Source organism: Peromyscus eremicus, chromosome 18 (genome assembly GCF_949786415.1).
Source record: "Peromyscus eremicus chromosome 18, PerEre_H2_v1, whole genome shotgun sequence".
NCBI lineage: Eukaryota > Metazoa > Chordata > Mammalia > Rodentia > Cricetidae > Peromyscus > Peromyscus eremicus.
Window position 1 is genome coordinate 2,525,540 of NC_081434.1, and position 25,985 is coordinate 2,551,524.

A 25,985-nucleotide genomic window follows, 5' to 3' on the forward strand; every position below is an offset into this window, starting at 1 on the left:
TGCACATGGTGCACAGACACACATGCAAACACTCATACACAGAAAATAATTAAATAAATTAATTTCTCCAATATTATATCTTACACAGATATCCAATTAGATAGTTCTGCAAGTAAAGGCACTTGCCACCAAGTCTGAAGCTTTATCCCAGGACTCACATGAAGATATCTGACTCCCACAAGTTGTCCTCTGACCTCCACATGAAAGCTGTGTGGCACACATGCTCACACCCACACCCACAATCATAAGTAAATAATAAATCGTAATAAAAAAGTTAACTGCTGTGCTGGACAGTTTTATGGCAACTTGACATAAGTTAGAGTCAACAGAAAGGATGGCGCCTCAGTTGAGAAAATAACTCCACACGAATGGGCTGTAGACAAGCATGTAGAGTATTTTCTTTTTTTTTTTTTTTTAAAGATTTATTTATTTATTATGTATACAGTATTCTGTCTGCATGTATACCTGCAGGCCAGAAGAGGGCATCAGATCTCATTACAGATGGTTGTAAGCCACCATGTGGTTGCTGGGAATTGAACTCAGGACCTCTGGAAGAACAGCCAGTGCTCTTAACCACTGAGCCATCTCTCCAGCCCTAGAGTATTTTCTTAATTAGTGATTAACAGGGAAGGGCCCAGCTTATGGTGGGTGGTGCCATCCCTGAGCTGGTGGTCCTGGGTTCTATAAAGAAAGCAGGCTGAGCAAACCAGTAAGCAGCTCCCCTCCATGGCCTCTGCATCAGCTCCTGCCTCCAGGTTCCTGCCCTGTGTGAGTCCCTGCCCTGATGTCCTTCCATAACAGATAGTGCTGTGGAGGTGCAGGCTGTGTCTCATCACTTCAATGACAACCCTAACCAGGACAACTGCACTCTTCCTCCAAAGAAAATCAAAGTTCCACCTTAACCCACCATGATTCAGCTAGCCCCAAAGCTGCCATCTTTCTAGGCTCCACTAGGTAATTCCAAATCCATGACCATAGCCACTGCCCCAGCTAAAGTCAGGGACAAAGCAAACAAAAGTGTACGAATTAGGGAAAGGGACTTGCAGGGAGGAGCACGGGCTGAGTGGGGCTAGAGACTGGGAGGGAATGGTAATCAGGACAGACAGACAGCACATGTATGAATTTGTCAAAGAACAAATTTAATAAAAGCTGTTTTTAAAACCTACCATCTTCAATAAGTGGGTTTAGTAAAGTATTATTAAATTACATGCTGGGACAAATGATTATTTGAAAAATAAACCAGATCCTCACCTCACACCAATACAAATTATAAATTAAAAATAAAAAGGCACGGATAACTTAGTAAGACCCTGTTCAAAAAATAAATTAAAAGGGCTAAAACTGAAATTCAGTGGTAGAGCACTAACACTGAATGCCTGAGGCCCTAGGTTCAATCCCCAGCTTTGCTACTAATATTAGTAAAGTAAAAATTTATTTAAAATTTATCCTTCAAAATCCAAATATAAAATATGAATTTAAGCTTAGAGATCTCTTTTTAATCTTATTATCACCATTATTGTGTATATGTAGGATGTATGTGAACGTGTGTGTATACATCCTGGCATACATGTGGAGAACAGAGGACACAATGGAGTCAGTTATCGCCTTCCACTATTAGTTTCATGGATCCAACTCTAACTAAATCTCTAAGATCCAGGCCCAGTGAGGGAGCCTGTCCCAAAAATACGGTAGACAGGGATTTACATAGACAACAGATCCCAACCTTTGGCCTACACATGCTCACATGTGCACACGAACCCTCCTGAATATGCTCCAACACAAAAACACAGACACAACTGACATAAACTGCAAGGGTTTTGCCTCCTTCTTTATAAATAACTGGATTAATACTTGCCAAATAGTCTAAAAACACCAATTATTCTTAGAATTAAATGTTTCCAGAATTTAGAGTGACAAGAAATGATCCTTTGAATAAAATTCCATTCTACCATTTGAGTACCTAGCTTTTTTTAAAAAAGATTTATTTATTATGTATACAATGTATACCAGAAGAGGGCACCAGATCTCATTACTGATGGTTGTGAGCCACCATGTGGTGGCTGAGAATTAAACTTAGGATCTCTGGAAGAACAGCCAGTGCTCTTAACCTCTGAGCCATCTCTCCAGCCCGAGTACCTAGCTTTTAAGAAGTCACAAGACTGCTTTTTTTTAGGCTTTTCGAGATAGGGTTTCTCTGTGTAACAAGGCTGTCCTGGAACTCACTTTGTAGATCAGACTGGCTTTGAACTCACAGAGATCCACCTGCCTCTGCCTCCCAAGTGCTGGGATTAAAGGCGTGCACCACCACGACGCTCTTTATACACACACAATCGGGTCATCATTCCCTGAGCTGTCCCTGGAGATTACTTGTCTGCAAAGGCCCTGAGCCTCCCTTCCCAGAAGGAACTTTGGAGCCTGGCTGTGATGCTTGTGACCCCAGAATTCTGGAGGATGAGGCAGCAAGATCTTGAGTTGCAAGCTAGCTAGAACTACACAGTGAGTTCCAAAGCGGCCTGAGCAACATGCTAAGACCCTGACTCAATAAAAGGGCAGGGAATCAAGCAGGCAGAAAAGTTTGCTTTAGGGTTCTTTTTTACTGTTTGTTTTGAGGCAGGGCCTCACTATGTAGTGCCAGCTGTCCTGGAACTCACTATGTAGACCATGTTGGCCTCAAACTCAAACGATCCACCTACCTTGATCTCCCGAGTGCTGGGACTAAAGTCTGTGCCACTTAAGCCTGGCTTTTTGCTTTAGGTTTCAATCCCCCAGTACCCTGTAAAAGAAACTTCAAAGATGGGAACTGCTTATGGTACTTGTTTTGGTTTGGTTTTTTTTGAGACAGGGTTTCTCTGTGTAGTTTTGGAGCCTGTCCTGGAACTCGCTCTGTAGACCAGGCTGGCCTCGAACTCACAGAGATACCCTGGCTCTGCCTCCCGAGTGCTGGGATTAAAGGCGTGCACCACCACTGCCCGGCTTTGCTTATTGTTCTTAATATTTTCTTATTTCTTCACAACTCAAGGCCCCATTCCAAAAGTTCATTCAGATATTAGTTCTTCCAAATGCTATTCTAGGCCTCTGGGCCCTGCATCTGTCAAAGTGTCCTTCCTGGACACCTACTCCCTTCGCAAAAAGAAGTTTTCAGTCCCTTTTGAACAACATACTATGGGTGTGTTAAACGATCTAAGCCACAATCGAGAGCGTGTGATAGGCAGGAACAGGAGGGGGCGCTATGAGTACATAACGTGTGCTTATAAGCGCCGATTATTTTCTGGAGTTGCTACTCCCTCCAGTGGACGTTTGCAAACATCGCTTATTTTCCTGTCCACTAATTTTAACAAGGGAGTGTTTAATAATAATAATAATAATAATAATAATAATAATAATAATAATAATAATAATAATAATCTATTTCTTACAAGCTTTTTAATTTTTTTCTGGACGGAAGCACAAAATAAGTTTCCTACCCAGTCCAGAGTTGACTGTTCAGCAGCAGGTACAAAATGAACGTGCTTGAAAGAAGGAGTAAACTTAGGGAAAGATGCCCTTATTCAAAGCCGGTGGCCCGTCTATCTTTTCTGAGCAACTGGACGATAACCATCCCAGGGGCTGTTCTGGAGGAGGGTCCTAACAAGAGCAGTAGTCACCGGGCCGGTGGTGGCAACACACGCCTTTAACCCCAGCACTCGGGAGGCAGAGGCAGGAGGATGTCTGTGAGTTCGAGGCGAGCCTGGGCTACAGAGTGAGATCCAGGTCAGCCGGGGCTGCACAGAGAGACCCTGTCTCGAGAAACCGTTTAGGAGAAGTCTAACCTATTCCACAGTGTCGAGCCTGGGCGCACCTCCCCCTGCGGTGTTCTGGGTAAACTGAGTGCGCGGGGCGTTTCTTCCTCACGGCCCCCACACCTCGTCCGGGGACCCCAGCAGCACCACGCAGTCAGTCCCGCCCGGCCAGGCCTCCCTTCCTCGGGCTCCCACCGAGGGCAGCCCCGGGACGTGGCCTCGGTCCGGACGACCGCCGGCCCCCGACGCGCGTCCCTCGGCATCCCGCGCCGCGCCGCCGAGTAACGGGCCGCGCCCCGGAGATAAAACCCACTTTCCCAAGAAGGACGCCGCCCTCGAACCCGCCCTCCCGGCAGCGGCTGCCCGGGTGGTACCTGAGCCGCAGACCACGCAGCCGAAGAGGACTAAGAGCAGCCAGGCGACCGCACTGCCCGCGGGCCCCCAGCACCAGGGCCCGGGACCAACGGCCGACCAGACCGCCACTTTGATTCCTCCCGCCATGGGTGCCTCACGCCGCCGCCGCCTCCTCGCGAGCCCCTCCTCGGCAACCGTCCCCCCGGATAAGCGGCGCCGGCAGCCAATCAGCTGCGAGGCCCGCCCCTCAAAGCCACGCCTCCTGGCAACGCCAACCCCCTAGCAATGGCAACAGGAAGAGCCCACCCTTTACCCAACCCGCTTCCGTCCCCGGTTTATTTACAAGGGAGATGGATGGGGAGCTTGCCCAATAGGAAACCAGAATGGGCGAGGCCCGCCTGGACTGCGTCTTCCCATCGAAACTCCGTTCCCTCTTGGTTTTTCTTTCCTTTCTACGTCGGTCTTTTTACTAATTACGGGCAAGCCAATGGTAACTCTTTCTTTACGAATAAGGTTCTGACGTGACAGTTTTTTAAGGTAAAAATGATTGACAGCCAAAGTTCTGAAAAGATTTCAACCTAAGTACAGGACTATTGTGCGCTGTCAAGGTTTTGTAGGCATGAACAACGTTTTAAAACGTAGTCGTAGGAAAAACAAAGCGTAGTGGTAGAGCCGAGAATGTACCTCAGTGGTAGAGCACGTCAAGCATGCGCAAGGCCCTGACTTGGATCCCCAACACTAGAAAACAAGACACCAAAAATCATTCTAGTTCCCTTTTTTGACTGGGGATGTAGCTGGACCATGCTCAAGGCCCTGCTTTCAATCACCAGCGCCACAGAAATAAAGCATCAGTCACGGGGGTTTGGGTTTTGGACCGAAACAGGTGAGAATCAAGATGGGGGTTTATCAACTCCATTTAAAAGGAAGCCAAAGACAAAAGTAGTTCATCTGAAACAAGGGAAGACTTAAGATATCCCACATAAGGGAGAGCAAGTAGACTACATGCAATGTCATAGATCTTGGAACCTGGGGGGTGGGGTGGGGGGCACAAGCCGGAGGAAACCAAACAGAGATTACAAGCACGAGTCACCTCTTCCCTGCCCACCTTCAGAGCCTCGTGTTTTTTGTGTACACGTACTCCGCCTGGCCTACAAAAGTTAAGCCATGTAATGGGAAGGAGCCTAATGCACCAAAAACCAGATTTGCGCTCAGTAACTATTGGCAAAACTGTGAACAGGGGCTGCAGATCCAGCCCCACAGTTAGGAGTATGTACAGCTCTTGCAGCACCCCCACTTTGGGTGGTTCACTACCTCTTGTAACTCCTGCTCCAGGGGTTCTGACGCCCTCTTCTGGCCTCCAAGGGCACTGCATTCGTGTGTACACATAGCAAGACATAACTACTGATAACTTTTAAAAAGAAAAATGTTAAGCTTATCACTATTATTAACGAGGCAATTCCACATAGTTTATCTGGTAATCAAGAGGGGTTTATTTCTGGGGTAACTTACAGCCAATAAGGGGTCGGTTACAGGATCCGGGAGAGATGAGGTTACAGTTCAGCCTCCAGGACCAGGAGGGAGAGAGGGAGGGGGGAGGGAAGGAGAGTAGGGGACAGGGGGTAAGAGGAGAGAGAGACAGAGAGACAGAGACAAAGACAGAGAGAGAGAAGGATGAAAGCACCTAGGGTCTTAAGGGGTCTCCTCTCCACCACACCCCAGGAGCAGGTCAGATGTTGCAGTTACCTGCTGTCACACTAAGGGCAGTGTTTCAAGGTCAAAGCTGGAACAGCTACCCACTACATAAGCTTGGGGTTTGGTTTGGTTTGGTTTGGTTTGGTTTGGTTTTTGGGGGGTTTTTTGTTTGTTTGTTTGGTTGGTTGTTTTTTTTGTTTTGTTTTGTTTTGTTTTGTTTTTTCTTTTTTTTTCTTTTTTCTTTTTTTTTTTTTTTTTTTTTTTGGTTTTTCGAGACAGGGTTTCTCTGTGTAGCTTTGCGCCTTTCCTGGGACTCACTTGGTAGTCCAGGCTGGCCTCGAACTCACAGAGATCCGCCTGGCTCTGCCTCCCGAGTGCTGGGATTAAAGGCGTGTGCCACCATCGCCGGGCTAAGCTTGTTTTTCTTAGTATGAGTAATATACACTAAGGGTGGCAAATGTACCCTATCAGTGGAAGATAATAAGGGGGAAATGGATATATGGAAAGTCTCCACTATCCTTTCAGTGTTCAAGTAAGTCAAAGCTATTTTTAAAAAGTAAATTCTAGCAATGCACTTGTGTATGTAAATATATGGATGAGAATGCATGTGACACATATAGATTTTATATATGTGCATTTTTTTAAGCTAAGGTCTGGCTATATGGCCCTGGCTGTCCTGGAACTTGTATAGACTAATATCAAACTTTCAGCGATCCTTCTTCCTTTGCCTGCCACGTGCTGGGATTACAGGCATGTGTCACCAGCCTGGCACACTTCCTTTTTCTTTTAGGCCTTTTCTTCATTTCTCAGTTATGTTCTTTTGGGTTTTTTGTTTGTTTTAGATTTATTTATTTGTGGTTTTTCTAGACAGGGTTTCTCTGTGTAACAGCCCTGGCTGTTCTGGAACTCTCTTTGTAGACCAGGCCTTGAACTCACAGAGATCCACCTGCCTCCGCCTCCCAAAAGTGCTGGGACTAAAGGCGTGTGCCACCACTGCCTGGCTTGTGTCTTTCTTTTAATACTGAAGATACTGCTCAAAACATTTCAAGAATCACCTTCAGCATTTTATATAGCAAAAGCTACAATGAATATTCATTATCTGCAGGTGGCTCTCACTTATGAAAATAGCCAAAAAAAAACTCAGGCCAAGACTGATGAGTAAATAGGTATGAAATATGGATGGTAAATACGCTTGAGAACTTTTTTGAATTTAGAAGGATAACATGGGGCGTATTCACTATATAAAAGAGCAATCCTTTTTCTTTTTTTTTCTTTTCTTTTCTTTTTTTGTTTTTTTGAGACAGGGTTTCTCTGTGTAGTCTTGATGTTTTGGTGCCTGTCCTGGATCTCACTCTGTAGACCAGGTTGGCCTCGAACTCACAGAGACCCTCCTGGCTCTGCCTCCTGAGTGCTGGAATTAAAGGCGTGCACCACCACTGCCTGGCAAGAGCAATCCTAATGTCATCTAGGACAACAGTCAGTGTTTCTATAATAATATCTATGAGTAGTGGTGTCGTGCTAAGGCAAATGAAAGAGGATGAATAAAAGTGTACTTCTGGCCGGGCGGTGGTGGCGCACGCCTTTAATCCCAGCACTCGGGAGGCAGAGGCAGGCGGATCTCTGTGAGTTCGAGGCCAGCCTGGGCTACCAAGTGAGTCCCAGGAAAGGCGCAAAGCTACACAGAGAAACCCTGTCTCGAAAAACCAAAAAAAAAACAAGTGTACTTCTGCAGGTTTTGTTCAAGTTCTCTGTCATGAAATGAATTCTGGTCAGCCTAGATGGGCTTGGTTTTGACTGTTTGTTTTCTATGTTGGGTACCGAAAAGGGTCTCCTAGGAGCTAGGCAAGTACTCTACCATGAAGCTATATCCCCAGCCTCCAGAACTAGGTTTTATTACCAAGTAAGTTATGAAAAAAAATTATTTATCACAATTTTTGGATGTAAGAATTGTAAAGGATTAGCTGGGCAGTGGTGGCGCAGGCCTTTAATCTCAGCACTCGGGAGGCAGAGGCAGGCGGATCTCTGTGAGTTGAGGCCAGCCTGGTCTACAGAGTGAGTTCCAGGACAGGCTCCAAAGCTACACAGAGAAACCCTGTCTCACAAACAAACAAGAATTGTAAAGGACTGAAGACAATGACTCTTTGGTGACTATAAGCGGACCAATCAATCACCAAATCCCAGTGCTTTTGTGTTCTGTCTTTTCAGTCTGCCCTTTCCCTCGCCGCTGACGCCACCCAGCACCTTGACACTCTGACTGGCTTTTTCAAGTGAGAAAGTCTTTTACTCTCTTTCATGCTTTCCTCCCTGATTTTTAAAAATTTCAGTTACTTCTTTAAACTTATTTAGGGGAGGGAGCGCATGTGGAGGCCGGGGGACAGCTTGCAGGAACTGGCTCTCTCTTTCCACCATGTGAGTCACCGGTATGGAATTAAGTCTTCGGGCCTAGAAGCAGGTGAGTTTACTCGCTGAGCCAAGCCGTCTCTCTGCCTCACCCGCTTCGGGGGGAAAATAATCGTATGTGGATGCCCGTGATTTGGGCAGGCGGTCAGAGAACAGCTTTGTGGAGTCCATTCTCTCCACCTTCACACAGGTCCTGAAGTTGCCCTGGGAGCCATCTTGCTGGCATTCCTAGTGTTTCTCCTAAATGCAGGCCTATCCCTTCCACTCCCTGTTAGAATCTTTATGGTTCCACCGCGTCTCTAACCAGCCGTAAAGAAACTACAGCTGGGGATGGCTCGTCAGTGAAGAGCACCGGCTGCTCTTCCAGAGGACCCGGCTCAGAGTCGCAGCACCCACATGGCTGCTCACACATCTGTAATGTCGATTCCGGACTGTCCGACACCCTCTTCTGACCTCTACAAGCACCTTGCACACGTGGTGCACAGACACGCAGGTAAAACATCCATACGCACACATATTTAAAAAAGAAATAACTATAACACTATTCAACGTTTGATGTTGTTTGGTATCTGATACTCATCAAATGGAGAAAATTTCAGAAACCACGTATATTTAGAAAGATTTTGTCTTTTTTTTTTTTTTTTTTTTTTTTTAACATACGTCTCACTATGCAGCCCTGGGTGACCTGTAACTCCCTCTGTAGGCCTGGGTTGCCTCAAACTCACAGAGCTCACCCGCCTCTGCCTCACGCCTGACTAAATAGAAGATTTTTTGTGTTGTTTTTCTCATACCTATGTGTGAGTGTCTGTGTGGGGGTATGGAATGTGAGTGTAGGTGTCCACAGAAGCCAGAAGAGGGTGTCAGATCCTATGGAGCTGGAGTTACAGGTAGTTGTCAGCCACCTGATGTGGGTGCTGGGAACTGAACTCAGGGCCTCCTGGAGAGCAGGAAGTGCTCTTAACTGCCGAGTCGCCTCTCCAGCCCTATTTTAAAAGATTAATAGCAACTAAACAAAGAAGCTCTACGTTTACTGGATATGAGTCATCTTTAGTGCACCTTCAGTGTGTTTTATAATAGTAGGGACAGTTAGGCAGACTGGCACAGCTCTACAGCCTCAGTGCTGGGAATACAGGGGTTGCAGGCCAAGTTCAAGGTTAGCCTGGGCGACATAAACCCTGTCTCAAAAATTAAAAGAAATTAAAAAAAATTTTTTTTTCAGTTGAAGGAGGGGTTGGAGAGATGGCTCAGCAGTGAAGAGCACTTGTTCTTCCAGAGGACCTGGGTTTGTTCCCCGACACCCACAGGGGGCTCACAACTGTCTCTAACTCCAGTCCCAGGGACCCAGCACCCTCTTCTGGCTCCCCTGGGTGTTGCACACAGGTGGCAGAGACACAGGCAGGCACAAACCATAAGCTGGAAAATTAAGGAAAATGAAAAACAGAGCACAGGACTAGGTTGGATATTTTTATAACTGGTCTGGTCCCAAACCACAGCTTCAGACACAATGGTCTATAACCAACTTAATGTAATGTCCTACACACATCTTCATTTCTAATAGCCACCACCCATCGCAGTGAATATTAATTTCTAGTTTCTGAAAAGTTTGGTTTTGTTTCATGCCTCCATGCAAGCCAATGTTCTTGTCTTTCTCTATTTGACTGCCTTTCTTCCTGGAAAACTTCTTTTCATACTTCAATTTTTTCTTTTTCTTTGAGACAGGGTTTCTCTGTGTAGCTTTGCGCCTTTCCTGGATCTCACTCTGTAGACCCGCCTGCCTCTGCCTCCCAAGTGCTGGGGTTAAAGGTGTGCGCCACCACCGCCCGGCTCTATCTCAGTCCTTTAAACAGGCAGCCTGACAGCGGTGGGGAGGGGGTGGAAGCAGGGGTGGAGTGGAGAGGGTGAGGGGATCATTGCTGGCCAGAATTCCCACAAAAGGTCTGGAGAGATGGCTCAGAGGTTAAGAGCACTGGCTGTTCTTCCAGAGGTCCCGAGTTCAATTCCCAGCAACCACATGGTGGCTCACAACCATCTGTAATGGGATCTGGCGCTCTCTCCTGGTGTGCAGGCATACATGCAGGCAGAATACTATATGCATAATAAATAAATGAATCTTTCTAAAATGATTCAAAAAGAAAAAAGAATTCCCACAGAAGACTAGACCTCTCACCTTCTACATTTATCTCCGATTATTCACTGTTGTTGTTTACATGGTGATTTCTTCTATCAGCCTGTGAGTTCCTTATAGGTGCAGGCTAGGATGACTTTTGAGAGGTGAAGTATTTCTTGCAAAGTAAATCCAAGAGTAGCACTTCCTAAATGATGAATTCTGGCATAGTATTCAAAATGGAGAAAGGAGTCTCATTATTTTTTATTTGTATTTTTCGACTCCCAGCAAGGATTTAAGCCTTCTACCTAGAGTACTTGGTATGTTAATTTACCAGCTTAGTGGACATCTCAGGACATCAACAAGCTAGACTTACAAGGCTCACTGTAAACTAAAGGGGGGCAGGGCACAGAAGACTGTCTTGGTTGTGCAAGCCTTTAATTTCAGCACTCCAGTGGCAGAGGCAGGTGGATCTTTGAATTTGAACCCAGTCTGTTCTACATACTGTGCTCCAGGCCAGTCAGGGTTACAGAGTTGGGGTGGGGGTGGGAGGAACACTCCTTTAATCCTGACACTCAGGAGGCAGAGAGGCAGGGAAAATCTTTGTGAGTTCAAAGCCAGTCTGGCTTCATAGTGAAACCCAGGACTACATAGAAAGACCCTGCCTCAAAAAGAAACGGGGGGGGGGGGGGGGGCAGGGCAAGCTGGAGGGGTGGGTCAGTGGTTAAGGGGTACTGCTTTTCAGGACTGAGTTCAGTTTCCAACACCCACATGGCAGCTCAGAATGATCTGTCACTCGAGTTCCAGACGATCCAATGACTTTTCTGACCTCTGTGAGGTCCTTCACAAAACATGGTGCACATACATACACCCAGGTACACATGAAATGTTTTTAAGCAGCAGGGTAGGCTGGAGAGATGGCTCGGGGGTTAAGAGCACTCCCTGCTCCTGCAGAGGATCCAGGTTCAGTTTCCAGCATCCATGTGCCAGCCCAGTGGGTTCCTGCATACATGTGGTGTATACATGTATACATGTATACATGCGCGCGCGCACACACACACACACACACACACACACACTCAGGCTCACACACACATGAAATAAAACACATTTCTTAAAGGACACAGAAAACAATGTCACCCACAGAGGGTGGGAGGAATTAATTCTGCCTGGAAGCAAGGAGGAGGAGGGTCCAGAAGGGAGTGAGGTCCGAGGCAGGGAGGTGCATTCGAGCCAAACCTTGCTGAGGGAGTCTCATTTGGCAGGGTGAGGTGACGGCGTGGGGGGAGGAGTGAGCGGAGCAATCTGCTAGATGAAAATCTCCACGTGCCTGAGAAGACAATCCTGGCACGCAGTATCCTCACTCCGCTTCCACCCACTCTCCCCCTTCTTCAGTCTCGTCCACCCTTTTCCTTAAGAACTACGACTGGGGATAGTTTCCCTTCCTAGAACAGACCACTGCAGACAATAAAGGGGAACCTTAAAACTTTGGTTAAATGACATCAGTTGGTCTACTCTGCCTTTGAGACCGAGGGTGGGAGGGCTGGAGAAGCAGGTAAGGATGTGGTCTTGAGAGTCTGGGCAGAAAAAGAAATACAAAAAAAAAAAAATTGTCCCCACTCCCCTTTTGTCAACCCCCAACACACACCTGTCTGTGCGCGAGCGCGCGCACACACACACACACACACAAACACACTTTGCTAAAGGCTGGAAATTCCTTGTTCTCAGCGGAAGAGAGTAGGCGGGTGTGTGGGGGTGGTTAGCAGTGGGAGGAAAGCGAAGAACAGACATCTCAGCAGCTCCGGCTGCGGGCTGCGGGGGCGCTCTGGGCCTCTGGTGGGGCCTGACAAGTCCATGTTGCTTTTTGTATTTTTTTTTAATGTATGTATTTTAAAATACACACATAAGGACTCGGATACAGTCCTACAGACACACAGATACACAAAAGAGATAAAGAAACAAACACGTAAACTCAGAACAGCGTCAACAGTCCTCGATCGATCGGACCAGCGTTCTACCATTGACAGTTTCCACACACAGTCTCTGCTTACACCCCACCGCAAGTCCTGAGAAGCGAAGCTACAGATAATACCCGGTAGTTTCACTCTCACAGGTTCGCGTCGGGACCCATTCCGACTTCCAAAGGGAGCCGGACAAGTGTCTCAGCGAGATCTGTCCCCTCTCCTCCTTTTCTGGTCCCAAACCCGGGAGCGAAGGCCTGAGAACCGGCTCCCCGCTCCATCACCCTCTTTCCTGGACCCGGACCAGAAACCCAGGGAGCTCCAGCTCCCTGGCTTCAAGCCCTGCCCTTCCCCACCCCCTACCGCTGCACCCGCTGCCCTCTCTCCCTAGACCCCAGGACTCGGTGCCACCCCAAGGGGGCCTGTGGGAGGGAGGGGGGTGCCTGGAGCGAAAGCCGCGTGGGCGGAGGATGTGCGTCACGGGGAGCGTGGGCAGGGGGAGGGCGGGGGCACGAGGAAACCCGGGGCCGGCGCTGGCAGCCCAGACTCCAAAATAACCGGACGGCGAGTGGGGGAGGGGTGCCGCGCACAGACGCGCGCACACACGCACCGAAGGGTCCGGGAGCACCTCCAAGGGAGGCCGTCTAGTCGCGCCCTCCATACCAGCTCCTCCCTCCCATCTCTCTCTACTCCGTGGGGCGTTAAATGGGATGAAGACAAAACCCTAAGCTATTGGGATCGTTCCTCCTCGATAAAGTAACCCATCCCTCCACTGGAAACCGAGAGATCCCCCCCACACCCCCCTCCCGCCACTCGCCAGTCTGGAATGAATCTGGAATGTAGAACCCGCCCCGGCCCACGCCGCCCACGCCCTGCCAGGGCAAGCCACTCGCAAGTGCGGAACAGAGGGGCGGAGCTGAGGTTTCCAACTACAGGGACGTTGCCTCTGGCCAGGCCGCCACGCTCCCCACCACCCTTTTCCCCCCAAGGCCTACACAGCCCCCGCGTGCCCAGTACCCCCCCCCCCAGCCCTCCCAGCCGTGGGCGTGCGTAATGGGAACCAGATGGGGCTAGAAGAAACGGAGGGGGTTGGGCTCCTTGAAGGCGTTCCTCCTCCACGGTGGGCTGTGTCGTAGACTCAGCCTAGCCTCTCCCGCACCTTCCATCACGCTGTCCGGAGATGTCCGGTAACGTAGGACCCCAGACAAGGTAGCCGCCTTTCCCTGGCTTGGCCACCCCATCGTCCAAGCCATAAGGCCTGGTCATCAGAAAATAGGGTGCCACGAATAGAGGAAGGCATGGCATCCCCATCCATGCCCTACCTAGCCAACCCCGACGTGCCTAATCGACGCTCGAGTAAGTTGTAGCCTCTAGTATAACCCACCTAGGTAAACTTCGACAACTAGATGCAAGGGAGGGAGGGAGGCGACCAAGGTTTCTGAGGGCCGCCTCTTCAAATTTACAACTTGTAGGGCCAGAGAAGGGTGCTGAGACTCCGCAGGGATTCCTGCGCATCCCGGCGCTCACAGGTTTAACCCTAAGCGTACCATCTGGGGGAGCAGAGCAGGAGGCACCGCACCGCCGAGCCTTCGCCAACTTTTCACCGCTCACTTCTAAGCATTCAAACGAACGGCTCGGCGGCGGCGCGGCCGGAGCGTGGGCAACTGCGGGCGTCCGCGTTGTTGTTTAGACGCGTGTGCACGTACGTGCGCTCCTGTGTCTTTGTATACTTGTGCGTGGTTGTGAAACCGCGCTCTCGGCTCACGGGTAGGAGTGGTGCAGGGAGTAGGAATGTAGCCGGCGGGGCGCTCACGTGGGTACGTGGGCGCAGAGAGGGCCGGCTGTGCATCCGGCGTGGGCGGCGCGGAGCGACCTGCCCCGCCCGTTGGGTCCCCAAGCTTCCCCCCCCCCCTCCCCTCCACAGCCCAGCCTCGGTCACCTCGGTCCCCAACTTGGCGCCCGACTCTTGAGTCCCCGCCTCCGCCTCCTACTCCACACCTTCCCCCCACCCCCAAGTCTCCTCCCCTCCGTCTCCGCAGCAGCCTCTCGGAGGCCCGGAGGCCTGGGCTCCCACCCCCCGCCTCCGGTCCCAGCCCCCGGTTCTGCCCACGCCCTCCTCCCGCCAGCCCGGCAGCCAGCGCAGCGCCCGGCCTCGCTCCCCGTGCGTCCTGCGGGGGAGGAGGCGCGGAGAGGCGGCAAGCGCAGCCGGGGAGGTGGGGGCAGAGGCGCACACAGAGGCGCGGAGGCTCGGAGAGAGGAGACGTGGAGGGAGGGACGGAGCCCGGACAGCGGTGGACCGGGGACGCGCGCGCCCGGCAGAGCGCAGCGGGCAGCAGGCGCCGGGAACGGAGAGGGGAGGCACGGGTGATCCCTGGCCGTCCATGCACAGAGCACCCTCTCCCACAGCGGAGCAACCACCTGGCCGAGGGGATAACACTCGCCGGACCCCGCAGCCCAGACTCAAGTTAGTGAGCAAAAGGAGGTGTCGGGGAGTGGAGATGGGTGGAGCTGGACTCGGGACTGGGGTCCGGAGGGTGGAGGTCGAAAAGAGGACATGAAGAAGCGGCACGGGGGTGGGAGGTGGAGACTGATGGGAAAAGGGGGTGAGTGTTCAAATTAGGGGACCTTGGGAGCAAACAAAGACCCGATGAACCTGGAGACGATCGATAGAGTACTGCCTCGTTTTCCATTCCAGACTTGCTCAGTGGGCATGACCTGACACGGGAGCCCCCTGCAATGTCCCCAAGCGCCAGGGGAAGCTCCAGACCTTGATCTCACAACAGTGCGAGGGGTGGGGGCGCTTAGCTGGCTTAGTGGGTCACTGGAAGGGAGCGCGCCATCCCTAGGTCCGGGAGAAGGTGGTTCGTTTGGGGGGTGTGCTTCGGACGTCCCTTCTCATAAGTGACCACAGCGTAGGGAGGGGGTAGTCTCCGTGTGCAGACCCTTCCTCAAGAGGCCTTCAGCCGCTCCTGCACTCCCTTCCGAAGATCAGGGTGGAAAACGAGGGAGAAGAGAGTAGGCGGGAGCCCCCAGGCGGTTTTCGCCCACAGACGCTGCCGCCGTAGGAGTGTGTGGGAAGAACGGCCCCGGAGCAGAACAATCGAGGCTTCCCTCCCCCATTGCCTGAGAAGCAGAGAGGGGCTTGCTGGAGAGTGGGAAGGGCCCCACAAAGGGAGGGGAGCCACTGAAGGGTACTGGGCAGCCTGGAAAGTTGGGACAGATACTAGGAGGGTGCAGTAACTTCTAATCCCCAAAACGGAGGGCCGGGGAGCAAGGGTTCACTGAAAAGCCAAGGAAGAGGCCACACCCCTCCCTCTCAGCTACCCGGGCAAGGAGTAGAGCCCCTGGTTTCCTGAGTTAACTTTAATGTGGGATGTTACATTAAGTAATGTTGAGGCTGCTGAGTGTTTAGGGGAGAAGTAAGGACTGTAATTTGGGGGAAGATGGGTCTAGCCATTTCAGGGAAATGCTAGTGGGCCTCAGTGTTCAAGACTGTGCTGCCCCAGACCAGAAAGATCAAAGTGAAAGATGAGGGTTTTCCGGAGAGCTGTAGATAAAGCACCACTGGCTTTCGGTGCTTCTGGCTAGTCTGGGACGGCATGGGCATGGCTATGCCTCTGAGCAATGCTCAGTTCTCAGTGTGCTCAGCCTTGGGCACTGGGCAGAGTAAAGCATTCAAAAGAGAGCAGGGATGAGGAGGAGGCAGGAAAGAGAGGACAATTGTTAGTGTGGGTTGGTACCCAGCAGGGGCACTTGTACTCACTGCCTCTCTCCTGCCCTTCCTTCTCAGGGCAAGTGCTCCAGCCATGGCCCTGCCTCGAACACTGGGTGAGCTGCAGCTGTATCGGGTCCTGCAGCGTGCCAACCTCCTTTCCTACTACGAGACCTTCATCCAGCAGGGAGGGGATGATGTGCAGCAGCTGTGTGAAGCGGGTGAGGAGGAGTTCCTGGAAATCATGGCACTGGTGGGCATGGCCACCAAGCCACTCCATGTCCGACGTCTGCAGAAAGCTCTGAGAGAATGGGCCACCAACCCGGGGCTCTTCAGCCAGCCTGTGCCTGCCGTACCTGTCTCCAGCATCCCACTCTTCAAGATCTCTGAGACGGCGGGTACTCGGAAAGGGAGCATGAGCAATGGGCATGGGAGCCCGGGAGAAAAGGCAGGCAGCACCCGAAGCTTTAGCCCCAAGAGTCCCCTTGAACTTGGAGAGAAGCTGTCGCCGCTCCCCGGAGGACCTGGGGCAGGGGATCCCCGGATCTGGCCAGGCCAGAGCACTCCAGAGTCTGATGTCGGAGCAGGAGGAGAAGAGGAGGCTGGGTCACCCCCTTTCTCCCCACCCGCAGGGGGAGGAGTCCCTGAGGGGACTGTGGCTGGGGGGGTGGCTGCAGGTGGGACTGGGGGTGGTCCAGACCGCCTGGAACCAGAGATGGTACGGATGGTGGTGGAGAGTGTGGAGAGGATCTTCCGGAGTTTCCCCAGGGGTGATGCCGGAGAGGTCACATCCCTGCTGAAGCTGAATAAGAAGCTGGCTCGGAGTGTGGGCCACATCTTTGAGATGGACGATAACGACAGCCAGAAAGAGGAGGAGATCCGAAAGTACAGCATCATCTACGGCCGCTTGGATTCCAAGAGACGAGAGGGCAAACAGCTTAGCTTGCATGAGGTGAGGGCCTGGGTCCTCAGGACCGCCCTTAACTCCAGGGGTTCGGTCCCTTCGCCTCTGAGGATTCTGGCATTCTCAAGCTCTGTATCATGGTCCCCTTGGTCACCCAAGTTCCCCACACACCGGCCCCAGATGCTGCTTTACCGAAGGGGAAACAAGAAACAGTGAGCCCAACTGTTCAGCCCTGTGCTTCCGAAGGCCTCCCCAGACGTAGAGGCGGCCCTAGTCAGGATGCCGTGTCCCTACCCTACCCTCTAGCCTCAGGAAGCCTGGGTTTTGTTTTTAAAGCAAGCATCCTTTGGATGGGCCTCCTTTGGTAGGGAGGGGGTGAAGCGGGAGAATCGGGATTCACGCTGGCTACCCTCTTGCCACAGCTGACCATCAATGAGGCTGCAGCCCAGTTCTGCATGAGGGACAACACACTTTTACTTCGAAGGGTAGAACTCTTCTCCCTGTCGCGCCAAGTAGCCCGAGAGAGCACCTACCTTTCCTCCTTGAAGGGATCCAGGTGAGACCCCCTTTCCCTGGGCCGCCTTTGGTTGGAATCATGCCAAGGACTTGGAAGTCTCCCTACCTCGCAGCTCAGCTTGGGCAGCTCTGGGCTTGCCTCCCACCCACCCTGCCTGTCCTATGCCAAGTCAGCTTGTGTGAGGCCTGCTCTGTACTCCCAAGCCCCGCAATAATGACTGACTGAAGATTCCTGTTATCCAGCAGCTTTGTGGAGTTTTTAAGTAACGCCTGTTTCCTGGCCAGATTGTGTGCCCTGTGCATTCTGGGGCCCTCCCTAATCCCACCTTCCTTACTCTCTCCTAGGCTCCACTCTGAAGAATTATTAGGCCCACCACTGAAGAAACTGAAACAAGAGGTATGGTGTTGGGGGTGGGGAGGGCAGGGAAGGACAGCCTACCCCAACCACAGCCTTGCTAAGACCTCATTTCCTAATTTTGGGCGTCCGTCCACAGGTTGGGGAACAGAGTCATACTGAAATCCAGCAGCCTCCCCCAGGCCCTGAGTCCTATGCACCCCCGTACCGTCCCAGCCTAGAGGAGGACAGCGCCAGTCTGTCTGGGGAGAGTTTAGATGGCCACCTGCAGGGTGAGTGCGTTACAAGTCCTTCACCTTGGGAGGAGGGGGGAAGTGGGTGGGCGGGTGGGTTGCAGGCGCGAGCTGGGAGTCAGCTGCCTGGAACCGGGCTGGCGGCTGGGAGGTCTGGCTGGACGGGGGCAGAAGGACCTACGGGAGTGAGTTGTCGGTTGAGGGTGGGTACCGTTGGCGGCAGCCCCTGACCTGACCAGTGCCCATGCCCACAGCTGTGGGGTCGTGCCCCAGGCTGACGCCGCCCCCTGCTGACCTGCCCCTGGCATTGCCAGCGCATGGGCTGTGGAGCCGCCACATCCTGCAGCAGACACTGATGGACGAGGGGCTGCGGCTCGCCCGCCTCGTCTCCCACGACCGCGTGGGCCGCCTCAGCCCCTGTGTGCCTGCGAAGCCGCCCCTCGCAGGTGAGGCAGCGGCGGCGGTGTGTCCCCGAGCACCCCAGCTACTCGCCCACACCGGGTCCTCGTTTTCTAGGACCGGAGGGGAGGCCGAGGAGGGGTACGACAGACAGACAGACAGACCGACCGGCAGCGGGGGCAAGCTGCCGTGGGGTCGTTTCCATGCGGGAGGGTCTGAGCCAGGTGGGGATCTTGGACGGGGAGCAGAGAACAGAATGAGGGGTGAACAGAGTCAGCAGCAAGGGGAGCCTGGCAAGAACAGCTTAATGCAGGGGGGGGGGGTGGAGTCGCGGGGAGTTGTGGGGATAGGGTTCCCCAGCTTGGGAGCCAAGGAGCCCAAAGCTGGGCGCTTTGTGTGTGGCTAGGAAAGGAGTGGGCCGGCAGAGGGCCGGGCAGCCGCTGGGCTGAGTGTGACGCAGTAGACAAAGCCACCAACCCTGGCTTGGTATTTTTAAACTCTGCGTGGGTGGGGAGTGGGGGCGGGGACTGGAGGGGGGGCTTTTTTTCTTGAGGGAGAAGCTGGGAGTCTAGCTTCCTGTGTTTCCCCTGATTTGGCTACCAAAAACTCCGGGGAGGAGGGGGCGGTATTTGTAGGGTGGGTGAGGCCTGGGAGGGGGCCAGAGATGAGTCGGGGGTGGCTGAGCCTGGGGAGGGGGGAAGGGAGAGGTCAGAGCCAAGCCGCCCCCGCAGCTCCTGACAGAACCAGAAATTCCAGCAGAGCAGAGGCGGGCGAGACAGAGAAAGAGAGAGACACGCAGAGACAGAGAGCTACACACAACCAAAATAAGAGGGGGAGCCACATACACTTGGGCATGGAACCCCCATACACACGCAGTGGGCAGGAGGCAGTAATGGAGTAAATGGGGTAGATGCCACCGTCTTCCGCGTGCGTTTTTCTGTGCCTGGCCTCGCTCAGCCTCCACCCCTGTCTCCTGACCTACACCTTTTTCCCCTACAGAATTCGAGGAAGGCCTGCTGGACCGATGCCCGGCCCCAGGACCTCATCCGGCTCTGGTGGAGGGTCGCAGGAGCAGTGTGAAAGTGGAGGCAGAGGCCAGCCGGCAGTGAAAAGTGGGGATGTCTCAGACCCAGGACCCAGGCTTCTGGCTCACTTAGACTCCCCCCCCCCCCCACCGCGTTCTCCGTCTTCGGACTCTAGTCACCACCCTAGAAGGATCCTTCTGCTGCCCCTCTGCCACCCATCTGCCCCATGGGCACAGGACTATGGGGCTTCAAGCAATAACAAGCAAGGGCCTGGCCAGATGGCACCAGGAGGGTGCAAGGTGCGCCCTCACCCGGCTCAGGGGCATGGACTTTGCCTCCAGCCTGCTGGGGCTCTCCCTCCCCTCACCACACACACCCATCCTCCAGGTGTCCACCAGTGGTAGGAGCCGCTGGAGTCCAGCTTGGACGTGTGGGAAGAACTTCCTGGAAAGGTCTAGCCACTGAAGATGGCACCGTTGGCCCTGAGACTGGGGGGCCTGGGAAAACTGGGTCTCCCCTCCCCGTTTTGGGTTTGTTTGTTTTTTTTTTGTGCTTCTAGTTCGTTTCTTTAATTTAACAAGTGCTGCGGTTTGCCCGCCCATTCTCATCCCCCTGCCCATTCCTCCCAGCAGTTCGTTCTTGTACTGTGTGTGAGGGTTCCCCCACAGTTCCCCTCGGACCAGCCCCTTAGAGGCCTGGGTTGGACCCTGGGTCTCCTCAGGCCAGCAGGGATGCAGCACCTGTCAAAACACTTAGAGTGTCTTTCTTTTCAGATTGTGTACAGTAGATTATTTATTTTGTTATTTTGGAATAAAATTTATTTTATGGCTTAGGATCCATGACCCCCCTTCTCCCCCCAGTGAGGGAAAAGGGACTGCATGAGACGTGGAGAGAAGTGGAGAGAAGCCGGCAGTGGACAGAAAAATATAAGAGAGAGTAGTTGGGGCACCCAGGGCGTTACACAGCAAGGCTTGTACCCCTCCTCAGTCCTCAGGGCCCTGGGAAACGGGGAAAGCATTGAGTCACCAAGGCCATAGCTACACGCACATGTCACAGCTGCATAGTTACACCCAAAATGGCATTGGGTGTGACTCTCACACCGTCTCAGCCTTTCAAATACGTGTTGTCGCACAGGCAGAAGCAGAGATACATGGTCTATGTGGTCATAGAGTGAATGTGTGACATCTATAGGTTAACATGTCTCGGGTCAACGTCAGCACAGCTACACACAAAGCTTAGCTCTTGCGAGGCACAGTCTGGGCCGTCACAGAGCCTCTTGACGGTAAGATTTTGGAGGAACTTGGTGTTTTAATCTAGGCGAAGTCCACACCAGTAACCATATACCTAGGCCCCCTTTTTCCTCCCACCCAGGGTCTCCTGAACCCCTGCTTCAATGCCCTAGGTCTATGCCCTCTGTCCGTGGCATGGTGTCTTACCTGTTTGTGCATGTGTGTCCCAGGCCCTGCCTCAACACAGGATCCCTTGGTACCCTAACCTGTGCTTGTCTAGTCCCTTCCTGCCCAGCATGTTCTGGTCCTCTGTGTGTGTGTGTGTGCGCGTGTGCGCGCGCGCGCCGGCACACGGGTGCCTGTTACCACATTAGAGCCTGAACATCCTTCCCGTGTCGGAAAAGGGGCCCTGATGTGCTGGAAGGACGGAGTGCAATGGTCCCATATGCCATGCATTCTCCTGGTAGTTCTTTCCTCCTGACCAAGGAACAGCTGGAGATGGGAGGCGCCTGCATGAGCAGGTGTCCAGGGCAGGTCCATATAGAGACAGCAGAGGCTCTGTGTCCGGGATTCGCCAGCTGGGATCACCAACTGGGGTTGGTCCTTAGGTCCAGGTGGGACATTGAGATCCCGGATTGCCCATAAGGAGATGGTTGTAGGAGGGACTGGGCGCCCAAGGGCCCTCCTCCTGCCTCCCCTTGGCCCTCCAGGAGCAGCTTGTTGAGGTCCTGTTCAGTGGGAGGCAGCAGGGGAGCATACATGTCTTCGCCAACCCTGCAAGGAGGAGGGGAAAGTAGTGGAGCAGACCCGGCACCCAGTCTCCCAGCCCTCACCCCCAGGCTCCTACTCACCAGGTGCCCTGGGAGAAACCTCCCACAGGCTGAGCTAGGCAGCTGTCCTCTGCCATGGTCACATCTGGGCAGAGCAGGGGTTCAGGGCTGGACACGGCATGCTCCTGGGGCTGGCATTGCAGCAGGTTCCTGCCAGGGGCCAGGAGAGGACGTTAGCAGGGGTTGGCAAGGGAGGAGGCATGGAGAGGGTGGGGTCCGGAGGGGTTTTGTCACTTACTGGGGGTGAGGCTGGTCAAAGTGTAGGTTCATCGGGCTCATGTTGGGGGGCATTTGCAGGTGAGGCCTGGAAGCAGGAAGGAGAAAATAGGAAGAGAAGCAGGCAGAGTGTTGCCAATCAAGACCCGTGAGTCAGGAAACAAGCTGTCGGGCCTTATCCTGACTTAGCATTTCACTGACCAGCATTCCCTCAGCAAGCCATTCCCAGGCTCCTAGATCAGGTTTCTCCCCTAAAAAACGGTGTGTGTGTGTGTATTTCCAATTTCCAATGTTACTCCCCCCCCCCCCAGACAGGGTTTCTCTGTGTCGTCCTGGCTGTCCTGGAACTCACTCTGTAGAAATGGCTGGCTTCAAACTCAGAGATCCACCTGCCTCTGCCGCCTGGCATGCCCAATGTTTCTTTAGACTGAACCATGGTTCTGTTTCCTAGGCCCACTCCACATCAGCTCCCAGGAAGACAGAAAAGCCCTTGACTAAGAGCTGATTAAGCAACTTAATGCTACTTGGGGAAGGACAAGGTCTAGGCCATTTCAAGGATAATAAAGATTAACAAAAACCATCACAACTGCTGGGAGGCAGCTCAATGGTAGAGCACACACACTCAGCATGTGTTCAGTGCATTCCCTCAGCAGCAGGGAATGTCATTATTATCATTTTCCCCTAGCGATCCGAATCTTAGGCATCACTCCCATAAACACACAGGGGTCTGCCTGTGCTGCTGTTCCCACATAAGCCCCACTACCCACTGTGATCGGATGCTGCCCCACCTCATCCTCCACAGGCTCCGACTTACTCCGAAAAGGCTGGAAGCATATTGATTGGCTCTTCTAGGGGGAGGCTTTGAAATGAGTGGATGGAATGAGACTGTGGAGGGTACCTGAGGGAAGAAGGCAGACTCTGATGCAAGCCCTTCCCCTGACAACCCCACACCCGGTCTCTCCTCTGAAAGGCCTGCTGGCGTGTGCCAGCCCCCTCCCTGTCTCTCCACCTCCTTACCCCATATCTGAGCCGAGCTGCACAGAGGCATCAGTGGCCATTCCAAGATCATAAGGTGGTACCATGGCGGGCATCTGGGGCTCCGGAGTAGGTAGAGGCTGGTCCCTGAAAGAGAGAAGGAAGCTCGTGTGACTGAGAGAGGCCGCTCCTTCCTACAGATAAGTGCCAGCCCCCAGTGTCCACCCACCATCCACACCCTCTCACTCACCTTTCCACGGTCATCTTGATAGCAGTTGAGACATAACCCCTCCCGTCCTTGCCCATCTGTTCAGCTGTGGTGGGGAGGAAAGGAGAACTGGGGTGGACCCCACTACCAAGGAGGTGGGAAGGGGAAGGTTGATGGGCAGGTGGGGGCGGGGCCGCAAGATGGGAGGGAGACAAGGATGACCCAGGCAGACAGAGGGGTACAGCTGGAACAGGGAGAGAGCGGGTGACGGGAGGAATCAGAACTGCCTGCTCACGCTTATAGTGGTTCCGGAAAGCCTCATCCTTGGGTTTCTTGGGGTAGAGGTTTTTTAGCTGAGCAAGATCCCGGATTCGGTCCCCCAGTGAGCGAATGGACAGGTCTTTAGCAGAAAATGGTTGGATGTTCTCTATCTGTGAGGAGCCTACAAGAGGGATGAGACCCTAAGGTCTCCTCTGCCCACACTTCTCTTCCCCCAGCCCCACACAAGACCCATTCTCAATCCACCACGGCCTGTGAGAGAAGACCTAGGGTGGAAGTCTTGCGTGAAGGAGACTCATTCACGCCCATTGCCGTGGGAGTTGAAGGCGAGACCATAGGAGGAAGGCAAGAAGTCAGACCTAAAGAAGAACTTCCTAAAGGTCAGGTGGACATCAAGGATAGCCAGGACATTTCCTTCCCTAGGAACCCAAGAGAACACAGCATGGAGCCGGAGGGCTGGCTGTGGTGACTCACCATCCTGACCCCGGATGACATGGGCAATGGTGATGCCCCCAATCTCAGAGTCGCTGAAGCGGAGGAGGAAAGTTCCATCTGGCTCGTTGAGGAGAAGGCTTGTGACGTACTGTTTGCTAATAAAGCCGATGATCAGCCTGGGCAGAGTGAAGGAGGAGACATGGATGTGGACACACTGGGTGCAGAGAGGGAGCCATGGGTACAGATGCGTCGCCTTCTGGGGCCAGGGACTCACCGGTCTGACCAATAGCTCCGGAGACAGCGTTTAGTGAGATCTAGGACACCATCAAACCACTGCCAAAAGGTGAAACCACGGCCCAACAGGATCTCCTGAAGGGTGGAGACGAACAGGGGTGAGTAGGGGAGGGGCCCAGCTGGAGCGGGCACAGGGCTGAGAGTATGAGAGTCAAAGGGTGAGGACCAAAGTGAACCTAAGGCCCATCAATGGCAACCACTTACCTTGACCACATTGGACATTCCTTCGGGCTTTGCTGTATATTAATTTATTTGGATATAACATAATAACCATAGCAATTAAATGGATTCTGAGAAAGGTAAGTGACTTCCCAAGGTCCACGCTACCAGTAAAGGACAGAATCGAGATTTGAGTCAAGCAGTCTAGCATGGCAGCCCCTCATAATCACTCTGCTAAACTCTGTCCTCAGTGGGGCCTGGTAAAGGCCCATTCCAGCGGAAGATGATGATTGCCTATCATTGTCCTGCTGTCCTGTTCTCTTCAGTAATGCATTCTCTGGGTACATGAGCTTCTCCCCCACCGTCCATTTTCTGTTTGTTTGTTTGAAAGTGGGAGCCAGGGGAAGGAAGGCATTGTATCATGAGAGATAACTTCAGCTTTGTTTTGGTGGCTGAGCATAATGACCACCCAGGGCAGAGACATAAGCTCTCCTTTCTCTGTTCTTGTATCCGATTCAATCTTGAGCCACGTCATTTTGGAGACAGAAAAATACAGCAGCTAATACGAAAAGTCAGAAATACAGGGCTCCTGTTGAGCATGGTGGCTCATGCCGGGAAATTTCTGTACCTAGGCTGAAGGCTAAGGCCGGAGGAACTTGAGGTCAAGGCTAGCCTGGGCTGTACAGTGAGTCTGAGGTTAGCCTGAGCTACACATCAAGACCTTAAGTCAAAAGAAAGAAGAAATCTGGGTTTCCACCTGAGCTGTGTCACTTGCGCTGAGACCTGGAACAAACCGTAAGACCTCACTAAGCATAGGCTTGTCATCCTTGAAAGACTTACAAATAACACCTACCCGAAAGGGATGTCGGACGGATTAAGGTAGGTAACGTACATGAAGTGTGAAACTGTGCCTGGTACGTAGTGAGCTGTCCGCACATGGCAGCAGTTAAGTCCCACACGGTCTTGTGTGATTTCACCTAGGTTTTGCAATAGACCGTTTTTCTAATGGGTCAAAGTCATTTTTCAAATCAGAGCTCTGTTTGCCCACAATCTGACTGAATCATGTGAATCACTGCTTAAAAAAAGAAAAAAAAAAAAGAAAAAAAAAGAAAGGAATAGGGTCCCCAGACCAAAACTGAGCGATGCCAGAGAATGCCACAGAACGGAAGTGTTTTCTCTCTGGGTCACAACATGATGGCGGCACTGTGAAGACCCTAAAAGTCTATCCCTGGGCGGAGACTAGGGAGGTCTCGAGCGCCCCAGAGGTGAAGAGCTTGGGGTAGGAAATCGAAAGAGCAGGGAAATGACCTTGTTGAACTGTGACCAAGACACACAACGGTGCTGGAAGGCCTCCATACTAAGGCTGTTGTCATTGAAGATCTTCTGGGCCAGGAAGAGGAAGTGTTCTGGTAGCAGTCCCCGGCTGGTCCCCACCTCAGCCATGAACTTGAGGTTCAGAGTTTCACACATTTTCTCCCAGGGCACTCTCTCAGCTACCACAAAAGGCACACGGTCCTGGGTGAAAGAAGGAGAGAGAGAACATGGCTAATCCTTCCTCCAGTGGCCTTCATTCTTCCCAATTCCCTGAGCTGCCCTTACAACACTGCTGTCCAAGCTGACCCACAAACAGTGATTCCTCAACAGCTGTTTGTGGTGCCATGGCATGCCAGCTGTTAAGACCAGCATGGAAAGACGTCAGAAGCCCAAAAGCAGACCCACCAGAAAGACTTAAGTTAACACATTTGAGCCCGCCTGCCACCTACCAGCTAGGACAGCACCTTGTCTTACTGCATAAGAATCCACCCGGCCCCTGTCTCCCACTCCGAGTCTCTCCTTACCACCTCAGAGAAGGCATTGTCCCACAGGATGGTGGCTTTGGCATTATTGTCTTGGTTGCCGTGGACAATGACCACCAAGGGCAGAGAC

General features: G+C 52.5%; 3 protein-coding genes across 3 annotated transcripts in view; 1 reads left to right on the forward strand and 2 right to left on the reverse strand.

The window, feature by feature from the left end:
• Nemp1 (nuclear envelope integral membrane protein 1) overlaps positions 1 to 4,323 on the reverse strand; it is a 24,276-nt gene extending 19,953 nt beyond the window's left edge. The window contains exon 1 of the mRNA XM_059245171.1: positions 4,154 to 4,323. Coding sequence (XP_059101154.1) covers positions 4,154 to 4,280 — 127 coding nt within the window. The 5' untranslated portion in view covers positions 4,281 to 4,323. The remainder of the gene's footprint in view (positions 1 to 4,153) is intronic.
• A 9,724-nt stretch (positions 4,324 to 14,047) lies between these two features.
• Positions 14,048 to 20,269, forward strand: Nab2 (NGFI-A binding protein 2). The gene is made up of 7 exons (XM_059245347.1): positions 14,048 to 14,754; positions 16,081 to 16,954; positions 17,329 to 17,462; positions 17,768 to 17,819; positions 17,917 to 18,049; positions 18,265 to 18,456; positions 19,409 to 20,269. Exons 1-7 carry the CDS (start codon positions 14,672 to 14,674, stop codon positions 19,516 to 19,518), a joined length of 1,578 nt encoding a protein of 525 aa, XP_059101330.1. The 5' UTR covers positions 14,048 to 14,671; the 3' UTR covers positions 19,519 to 20,269.
• Stat6 (signal transducer and activator of transcription 6) lies at positions 20,217 to 25,979 on the reverse strand. The gene is made up of 11 exons (XM_059245350.1): positions 25,898 to 25,979; positions 25,368 to 25,574; positions 23,881 to 23,975; positions 23,646 to 23,782; positions 23,188 to 23,334; positions 22,935 to 22,998; positions 22,727 to 22,831; positions 22,524 to 22,607; positions 21,732 to 21,797; positions 21,515 to 21,643; positions 20,217 to 21,437 (listed from the first exon to the last, which is right to left on the reverse strand). Exons 2-11 carry the CDS (start codon positions 25,527 to 25,529, stop codon positions 21,248 to 21,250), a joined length of 1,179 nt encoding a protein of 392 aa, XP_059101333.1. The 5' UTR covers positions 25,530 to 25,574; positions 25,898 to 25,979; the 3' UTR covers positions 20,217 to 21,247.
• Between the last annotated feature and the right edge of the window lie 6 nt (positions 25,980 to 25,985).

Bases quoted from the DNA above. Each gene is read 5' to 3' on its own strand.
- Nab2 (XM_059245347.1), top strand. From the start codon at position 14,672: ATGCACAGAGCACCCTCTCCCACAGCGGAGCAACCACCTGGCCGAGGG. The intron at 14,755-16,080 runs GTTAGTGAGCAA...CTTCCTTCTCAG, and splicing joins ACCCCGCAGCCCAGACTCAA to GGCAAGTGCTCCAGCCATGG. The intron at 17,820-17,916 runs GTATGGTGTTGG...GTCCGTCCACAG, and splicing joins TGAAGAAACTGAAACAAGAG to GTTGGGGAACAGAGTCATAC.
- Stat6 (XM_059245350.1), bottom strand. From the start codon at position 25,529: ATGTGTGAAACTCTGAACCTCAAGTTCATGGCTGAGGTGGGGACCAGC. The intron at 22,999-23,187 runs GTGAGCAGGCAG...TCCCCACCACAG, and splicing joins TTTCCGGAACCACTATAAGC to CTGAACAGATGGGCAAGGAC. The intron at 21,438-21,514 runs GTGAGTAGGAGC...TCCTCCTTGCAG, and splicing joins GGTTTCTCCCAGGGCACCTG to GGTTGGCGAAGACATGTATG.